Genomic DNA, 9,503 nt, shown 5'->3' with positions numbered 1-9,503 from the left:
GAAGACGTGGTCTTCTGAGTTGAATCTCAGCCTCCCTAACTAGGCGTACAGTTGTCACAGCAACTGGAACTGGTCCAACAAATTCCTTGTCCTCTCCGAGCAACTGGTTCTATCCTGCCTCTCTCACCTTACTTACAATTTATCCTCGTGAAGTCTTTGCCTACTTGCCTTATATGTTTGACTTCACTGTGTGAAGATCGTTGTCTGTTTGGCTTCATACTATCCTCCATGCTGATCCAATCTACCTAGCTGCTTATAGTCTTTGTGCTTTCATTTCATTGCTTACTTGACTATGGCTTGTCTAGTGTAGTCTACCTTTCGCTGCATATCAATGGGGTCATTTCTATCGTTTGTCTTTGAAACACCCATGTTTTGAAGACTTTCATAGAAATCGCCTATTCACCCCCCCCCCCTCCCTCTAGTCGAATACTAGCACTTTCACTTCTTATGATGTGCATTACCGAGAGGGCCTAGAGATACCTCTTCGATACTCAGAGTGACAAATCCTAATCTCGATCTATGCCAACCCAACAAACACCTTCGGAGATACCTATAGAGCATCTTTATAATCACCCAGTTACGGTGTGACGTTTGATAGCACACAAGGCATTCCTCCGGTTTCCGGAAGTTGCATAATCTCATAGTCGGAGGAATATGTATTTGACATGAAGAAAGCAATAGCTATAAAACTGAACGATCATAATGCTAAGCTAACAAATGGGTCTTGTCCATCACATCATTCGCCTAATGATGTGATCTCGTTTATCAAATGACAACACATGTCTATGGCTAGGAAACTTAACCATCTTTAATCAACGAGCTAGTCTAGTAGAGGCTTACTAGGGACACGGTATTTTGTCTATGTATCAACACATGTATCAAGTTTCCGGTTAATACAATTCTAGCATGAATAATAAACATTTATCATGAAATAAGGAAATATAAAATAACAACTTTATTATTGCCTCTAGGGCATATTTCCTTCAATTTTATGGGACCATATAAGCGAAGTTTGGCCTCTCCATGCGAAGGAACACCTCATGTATAATGGTAAGGAATGGCTATTGCATGTATTAGATGGATGCCCGAAGGACCTTCGAGGTATGGTCATAATGCTTGTATGGAGAATTTAGAGTTGTGGAATTTGGCTCATGATAAACATGTTCCACAAGAGATGTTATGGTTGAGTTTTTGGACAATTATTGGAAACCTATTGTGCAAGCAAAGCGATACTCCAGCAGCGAGATGATTAAAGGGAACGTGACTATTGATATGGCTCCGATCAAGGTGAAGGTGAAGCCGTCGCTGATCCCCGTGGCATGACCTCCTCCACTGGTGGATCGTGTAGCCCTATCGGTTGATGGGTCATTTTCTTCTAATGATGGTTCAGCTGCAAACATCATGATTTTGAGACGTGCTAGTGGCACGGTGGTGTTTGCAGCCTACCATGTGGTTTTCAAGTGCAATGATGGGTTGGAAGCAGAGATTCATGCACTCATGTAGAGCATGGCTCTGGCCATCCAACACTCAGAATTGCCGATTATCGTCCAGTCAGATTCTTCTAAGGCTCTAGCGATCCGATCGAGTGATAACCTTTTCAGGTCCGCCTATGGTCATTTGGCAGCAGAGATCAAAGCTCTTCAGGAAGAGAGGGAGTTTATTCCACAGAAGCTCAACAGGGAACATAATAAGGTAGCCCATTAGTTGGCTTGTACATATGAAGTCTTGTACTGTAATTTGGCTCCTTAGAGGTCCGCCGTGTATCAAGGAGTTATTGCCTCTTGATTGTAATAACCCTATAGTTATGGAACAAAACTCCTATTTTCCCCGCACAAGAAGAAAAAGTGGCTCTTCTCCTTAAAAAAACTAGGAGCAAAGAGCGAGTACATGAATGCACAACCTAGTGCCACGGCACACCTTCAACATCATACATCCATACCGCTGTAGTCCTGTACAGCCATGCATTAGGCAGGCCAAAGGTACGGAGAAAATCTGATCGGAGTAGCCTCACAGTCCACACACGATCGAACTAGCAGCACAAGCCAGGAACTTATGTTTAAAAAAAAACCAAGAACAGTAGAACACCCACGCCTAATTAGACGCCATGAGCCCTCACGCGAGGCAGCCGAAGCCACTCCAAGATCGTCAGCGGCAGGATCAGCAGGGTGAGCCGCTGGTCAAGGCTAGGCAGGTGAGGAGGCGGCTGCGCACGTCCACGAGCAGGCCGTTCCAGGAGAGGCTGGTCGACATGGCGGCGGCCAGGAAGGAGATCGCCGCCGCTCTCAGGGTCCACAGGGCCGCCGCCGCCGCGGTGACCATGCGATCCAGAGATCAGCACGAGCAGCAAGCGCAGTGGCCCCCCTGCGACGCCTTCTTCTCCGACCACTTGCGCGACGACTCCACGCGGCGTTACCACGCACCTGTACTTCCGGTCGCGCCGCCTGTCGTCGTCGGCGGTGGCCTGCTGGGTCACCTGGACCGCAGCCTCCCGGCGCTGCCGCTAGGCCTCAACCTCAGCTTCCATGGTTTTGCTGGCTCATCTGTGTATGATGCCACTAACAGTGCTGGCGCTTCTCGTAACCGTCCTTTGATCCAACCGCCGCCCGCTGACTCCTCTGACTCTCGGGCGCGTTCGTCTCCCCCATTGGCGGTGATGCTGAGCCAAGAAGGTTCACCGGCGGTCGACGCCCTGGAGAACGCGGCGTCGTTGGCAGGCGCGCCACACATGGGGCCGGAGGGCGAGAGTGAGGCCACCTCCTTGCTTGGGTGGGGTGACGCGGCCGCCACGCCGGCGTGCGCGTGGTGGAGCGACGTCCTCGATCAGGGCACCGAGGGTAGCGGCTGCGTCGGCGAGCTGTGCGCGCCGGCCGGGCACGAAGGAGGCGACGTTGACGTGGCGAGTATGCCGGCTGCGGGGTGGCTGTACGAAGGCTCCGGCGACCAAGGAGTCACATGGAGCGGCAAGCCGGTCGGCGGCCAGGAGACGCATCTCTACCACCAGCGGGACGGCGAAGACATCGCCTTGCCATGGTAAGCCGTACACGCATGTATCTAGTAGAGTTCGAATTGTTCATCATCTGCTAAGTGGCGATCCGTGACTGTTGCAAAATGTGTTCAAGTGATCTGTATTTGCTTTCGCAGCATGGAGATCGAAGGATGGCATGGGAAATGGTTCGATGAGGAGCCAATTTTTCCTTAGAAAATAAGAAGCTGAGGATTCATAGTAGGGACAATCCGATTCGTCTGCATCAAGCATGTGCTAATGTGCTCGTTCTCTGAATTCCATAATCAATTTGGCGAGAAAATCTCCAGACTGTTTCAATGTGCCTGAGCTTATTTTACAGGACAGCTTCGGGCAATGTTTGCCCAAAAATTTGACGAGAAAATTAAGCATGATTACAACGACTTTAATCCAGTTAACAGGAAATCCCACATGGAAAATCAACGAATGGGGGGAGCAGTGCTGCCAAGTTCAGACATGCTTACACGAACCACGGTTACTAGAACATCAATACAACAGCAAATCCCAGCAGCAGCACCTCTGCAAGGGTCTCTCATCACCAAATCTAGGAACGAGCACCCATGAGGGGCAGACGGCCAAGGCGAAAACTTACGGGCACAGGAAGGGCAAGTTATGGGAAGGTGGATTATCCGACAATACTGTACTTGAATAACAATAAACATAGGCCATAGGCTACACCACATGATTCTTCGCTTGCGAAAGGAAGACTGGACCCTTTGACAGGGGATGTGCCTGTGATGCGATGTCGACAAATATGAACATGGCTGGGGGCTCGGAGGCCTCGACGCTTTCTTAGCTCAACTGTAAGTAATACGATGATCTTCTCAGCTCAGACCTCCATGTAATATTCAAAGAAGCCGCCTAGCTACTCCACTAGTCTTGTATATGCAGTTCCAGTTCCAGTTCCATTCCATAATCGGACAACAAGCAGATCACCATCCCGAGTTTACTTGAAGGGGGCAAACAGAATTGATGAGTTATGCCCACCGAATCCGAATGAGTTTGACAGCGCCACCTTTACTTCGCACCTCTCCTTCTCTGCTCCAACTAAAACGCCCACATCCTGTAGCCAAGATTGAGATCAGAACATTCATTGGATGAAATGAGCTCTAGTGATATATTACTGCAAATTTTGTTCATTCATATCCTAGCTTATTTAGTGCTAGCAAATACTCCCTCTGTCCCATAATATAAGATGTTTTTTAACACTACACCAGTGCCAAAAAACGTCTTACATTATGGGATGGAGGGAGTAATAAGCAAATCTGGTGGGGGTCAATATAGTTAAGGAGACAGGCTTCAATCTATGCAAGATATTTTACCAACCAAATAAGAGATAAGTCTAAAAGAGGTCCCAAAGGTAGATCTACTGTGGAAAACAATAATTTGCAACAAGCTTACCACTACTTTTTCTGGGTTCTCCAAATTCAGATTTGGATGGACCCAACCAGTTCTTATAGCCTGCAATGAACAACAGAACAAAAAGTAATGAGTAATACAACCATGATGATCTCGCATTAACAATTGTAGTAACATTAAATGAATGACGTCTATAGATCTTCTTGGAAAAGCTAGAGAAATGTAGTATCATGCAGATAGAATCTGTTGCTCGACACTTCAACTTTTGACTTGCTAGTTTGTAACTATTGTTCTCATACAGACCCAGTTCAAATGTTATACACGAATGATCAATGATGTAAGAAATAGCTATGTAAGCAATAGGTTGTCTATCTCTATCCTTGCTAGATATACTGGTAATATTGTTACATTTCACTAATTCCAACAGATGCAAGCTTCATGTTTCTGTCTACATCTACTACCAATTGAACTAGAGATCAGCATATTGGATCAATATTTGAAAAGACAAAACTAATGTGGGGACAAAGAGACATGATTCAAGAAATCCATAGTCCTTAATGGATAATTCAAGAAACTGAAATTTTGTCCAAGTAATAGGATAAACGGATAAAACTATAGCAAACAAGAGCTCCTTACTTGTATACAAGCAACAGCTTCTATTCCGCCAGCTGCTCCTATAAGATGCCCAGTCATTGATTTTGTTGAGTTCACCCTTAGCTGCAAAAGGATATGTGTATAATTTATTGGATGTGATTCCTGAAGTTGCTAAAACATTCTGGCATCAGGTAATATATACCTGAGGGTTCTGGCCGAAGCAACGAACTATCGCTTCATACTCCTTCAAATCGCCTGATTGTGTAGATGTTGCATGCGCATTCACATAGTTAATTTCTTCCCTTGTTACCCCTGAATCAGCCAGTGCCTTCTCAATGCAGAGAGTGATCCCCGTTCCTGATATGGAGGAAATGTGATGTTGGAAGATGATATTTCGGTAAGAAAATGGAAGAGCAAGACAAAGTTAGAATGTGTATTTTCACCTTCAGGATGCGGCTCAGTCATATGGTAAGCATCGCATGTGAAGCTTCCACCAAGAAATTCAGCATATATTGTTGCACCTCTTTGCTGCAGAACATTCACCCAGAGCAGAAAGTGTTGAACAGTTGAACATTAGTATCAAGTCAACCCAACTGAAAAATAACAAGCAACAGATCCATATGACAGGGATTAATGCAAAAGTATGTATAGAACCTTAGCATGCTCAAGTTCTTCCAATACTAGCACGCCTGCCCCTTCTCCCATAACAAAACCATCACGGTCCTACAACACAAAATATACACTGTTAAAATATGGCACGATGCAAAAACCAAGCCACAAAGTTCATTTCAAAAAAGCCCATAAGCCAGCAAAGCGGCAGTGTGTTTGGATAGCTAAATATAGATAGTTACATTCGGTCCGCAAACTGATCTTGAAAAGAAAATAGCCGGCTAATGTGCATGAAGCAAAGTGTCTAGCAACATCGATTTTGTAAAGCAAAGTACACTAACCATATCCCAGGGCCGGGAAGCTTTTGTTGGGTCACTGTTCCTCTGTGAAAGAGCTCTGCAGGCAACAAAACCTCCCAATCCTGCATGAAACATCTTAAAGTCTCAAAACAGCGAAAATCGGGATAAAAAGTGGGAAACTGAAAAGAGACAACGACGTTGTTGGAGTTAGAATAGAAATTGTCCTTTCTAGTTTTAACAATTATCAGGATCACATACCAATTGGGATGAGTGGCGCATCAGAACCACCACAAAGCATGACATCCTGGAGGATTTGAAAAAATTATTAGAAAATGCGTTACTCCCCCATAGATCATAAAATCATGGAGTTACTTACAGCCTCCCCTCTTCTGATATGGTTTGCTGCGTTGAGGATACAAAAGTTACTGGTGGCACATGCAGTGGAAATAGAGTAATTTGGCCCCATCCAGCCCTATGAATAACAGAAAATATAGCCATCAAGAACTATAGTCGTTTTCCTTCTTCTGTTTTGAGTATAATAACTATGGTCTTAACCATGCATGAAAAGATATTGTATATTACCAGATCCATTGCAAGTATTGCAGAACCCATATTAGTAGTAGCAAAGGGAACACAAAACGGGTTCATTTTCCTGTAAGAAACCCTTAACGCTTCAATCGCGTCATTAAATACCTGCATGATATTATATCGTAACTTGTATGAAATTATTGGAAAAAGGCATCTGTCAAAAAATAATCATCATTTTAGAGATATAACTATATTAGTACAGCAGGGAAATCCACACCTTCATGCCGCCCATCGCAGATCCAATGAGAACCCCACATCTGGTTTTATCCAAGTCATTCCTGACTTCTTCAGTGAGCCCACCATTTTCCAATGCTTTCTTACCAGCAGTTATCAAATACAGCATGAACTTGTCCATTCGCTTAGATAGCTTGGGTACAACCCAACCTTCGGTAGAGAAGGATTTGATCTCTCCTGCAATTCTCTGTACACAAATCCACATGTCAATCCCTGAAAGAACATATTCAACTAGATTGCAACAGTGATCCTGCCTCAACTGTACATAAAGGAAGTAAACCATCAGCCATGTATTACCGTGGGGAACTTGGAGCAGTCAAACGTCTCAATCTCGCTTATTCCACTATGACCGTCAAGAAGGTTGTTGTAAAACACATCAGGATCATGACCCAGTGGCGTCACTACACCCATGCCAGTGACGACCACTCTCCTTTGTTTAACATCAGGTCTCTTCTTCTCGACAATTACCCTTTCAGGCTGCAAGGCAACAGACATGGCCATTCCTGCAAATTGCAACACATTTCGTTAGACCCTTGCCTGCAATTTTTTAAGGGAGAAACCCTCCTAGTCTGCTTGAGCCAGCACATGTGACGAACAACCGGCAGGCATAAGCAGACAAGTGACATTCTCGACAGACGCACGCATCTCAAACACTTCGTCAAGTGCCTCATTTGACACGCCATGCCACATCCACTCCTACACAACTTAATTAATGCTGGAAGAAAAATATTGAATGACTGCAGTTTTTTTTGGCTGATTGGTGGATAATCCAAACTGGGTTTCCTATGACAATAGTTTTCAGGTTTCCTTAAGTCTTTCATACACTTCCTCAACTTCAAACTAGCTCAAGCTCTACACTTTGTGGTCAAGAGTCAAAGCCGTGTGTCCTGTGCTCATAAGGAATGCAAACAAGCAGAACTAGCCAAAGCTAAACGCAGCATTGTCGATGCAGCCAATTTGCAACAAACGTATGGATCCCACTCATATGCGCATAAGCTGACAGCGAGACCAATATCACACATGAACCACTGATATACAGCTCAGTTAATGCGAAAAGGAAAGAAATATTGTAGGACTACAGTTTGTTTGCTGATTGGTGGATGATCAAAATTATGTTGCTTATGACAACATTTTTCAGGGTTTTGGAGTGTCACACTTTCAGTTAATAACCTCAGTTTTTATAGACTAATGCTATGCAATCTCATTCTGTTTACAGGCTCTCTAGTCAAGAGTCAAATTCCCGCGGCGTATCCTCATAGCAAATGCAAACAAGCAGAGCCAGACAAGATAAACGAAAACAATGCCGATGCAGCCGATTCACCACAAACGTGTGAATCTCGACAGCGATACCAAAAAAAACCACATGAACCAGTGCACCAAGATCCTTGGCACAAAACATGGAATATCCTCCATCACCACACGCATGACGAGCGTAGACGCAGAATGTGACACCATGGAACGGGATTAAACCCGCACCCTGACCCCGGGCGATACAACCGATGCTCCGAAATTGCACCCGGATTCGCGCGTACGTTCGTGGCACGGTCCAAGCAAGAGCAACAAGGGACAAATGCGGGAGACAGGGCGCGTGCGAGTCTCACCAGAGCGCGCGGACCCACGGCGCCGCGCCCCGAGGGGGCGGCGGTCGAGGCCGAACATCGCGCCGGAGCCGGCGTCGAGGCACTGCGTCTGGCGGTGCTGCTGGCGGTGGTGCTCGTCCGCCCCGCAGTCCGCGTGCGCGCCCGCGGCGACGAGCCACGCGCAGAGCGGTGGCGCGGCTGCCGCCATTGTCCCTCTCCCCCGGCGATGCCCGCTCCGCTCCCACGGCCTTGCGGATCCCGCGGGCGGCGAAGGGCGCACGGGGCGCTCGGATTCCGCGCGGAAAAGAGCGCCGCTCGTCGGCCGGGAACGTCGGAGGCACGAGATGCGGGCGGGAGGGCTCGCGATTGGAGGGGGTGGGCGGGCGGCGCGTGGCGGCGGGAGCGGGGAGCGGCGCGGCGATCTCACGAGGAGAGGGGGCGGGCTGTGCGGCGTATCGCGTGGGCGGGAGCCGACATTGGCTGGCAGATAGTCGTGGCGAGGGAGCGAGGTGAGGCGTGGAGTGGAGGCTGGGCTGTGGTGTGGTGTGGTGTTCCGGAGGAGGAAGAGGAGGGGGTTGGGGGGAGTTTAATATAGGAGGAGGAGAAAATCTGGTGATTTTCCAATTTTCTTCACTTTTTCTCCAAGCTCTTTTATTTTTGGAAAAGGTCTCCACGCTTTATGTTATAGATAGAAAAATAATTAATACTAGTACAAAGCTTGTATTGCCTCTGGCTTATGTATCTTTAAATACAAATGGTCTGTGCTACGCGTCATCCTGCTGTTCTTTTGCAAATACTGACCGGATCGCTTTTCGTAGGGTCCCCTTAAGATGGACTATGGCATTCCCCTCCCCCGCAAAATGGTCTACGTTGCAAGTCGTCACCCCGGGACATTGCATGTGTTGCGAGCACAACGCCGTCAACATTGCAAAGACGTCATTGCACAACATTGTTGGTGTCATCGGAGTTGTTGTTGCAACACTGGCGATGTTGTGGTCGCACATCGGAGATGCTGTGAAAAGCACCGCCCACATTGCTGAAACCTCGTCATGGTTACAACACCAACAATGTGATGATCGCAACACCGATGACGCTGCAGAAACACCACCCACGTTGTTGAAACCTCCGTCGTGGCTGGAGCACCGTCAGTTTTCGCTGAAGCAGAGTCGCCCCTTTTTGTCGTTGCGTCCGTGAGGGATTTGGACCATCGACGTGAGA

At 47.0% G+C, this 9,503-nt stretch overlaps 2 protein-coding genes across 2 annotated transcripts; one reads left to right on the top strand and one right to left on the bottom strand.

Moving 5' to 3' along the window:
- Window positions 1–1,945: 1,945 nt before the first annotated feature.
- On the top strand, window positions 1,946–3,272 carry LOC123044213 (uncharacterized). The gene is made up of 2 exons (XM_044466886.1): window positions 1,946–3,030; window positions 3,142–3,272. Exons 1-2 carry the CDS (start codon window positions 2,105–2,107, stop codon window positions 3,197–3,199), a joined length of 984 nt encoding a protein of 327 aa, XP_044322821.1. The 5' UTR covers window positions 1,946–2,104; the 3' UTR covers window positions 3,200–3,272.
- Window positions 3,273–3,373: 101 nt separating this feature from the next.
- On the bottom strand, window positions 3,374–8,857 carry LOC123044212 (3-oxoacyl-[acyl-carrier-protein] synthase II, chloroplastic). The gene is made up of 13 exons (XM_044466885.1): window positions 8,307–8,857; window positions 7,003–7,208; window positions 6,689–6,892; window positions 6,466–6,576; window positions 6,260–6,355; window positions 6,142–6,187; window positions 5,926–6,005; window positions 5,630–5,698; window positions 5,419–5,503; window positions 5,178–5,332; window positions 5,018–5,098; window positions 4,424–4,483; window positions 3,374–4,085 (listed from the first exon to the last, which is right to left on the bottom strand). The coding sequence occupies exons 1-13, from the start codon at window positions 8,491–8,493 to the stop codon at window positions 3,969–3,971; spliced, it is 1,497 nt and encodes a 498-aa protein (XP_044322820.1). The 5' UTR covers window positions 8,494–8,857; the 3' UTR covers window positions 3,374–3,968.
- Window positions 8,858–9,503: the final 646 nt, after the last annotated feature.

Source organism: Triticum aestivum, chromosome 2B (genome assembly GCF_018294505.1).
Source record: "Triticum aestivum cultivar Chinese Spring chromosome 2B, IWGSC CS RefSeq v2.1, whole genome shotgun sequence".
Lineage (NCBI taxonomy): Eukaryota > Viridiplantae > Streptophyta > Magnoliopsida > Poales > Poaceae > Triticum > Triticum aestivum.
The sequence above is the reverse complement of the archived record's forward strand: the minus strand, read 5'-3'. Positions and strand labels throughout refer to the sequence as shown.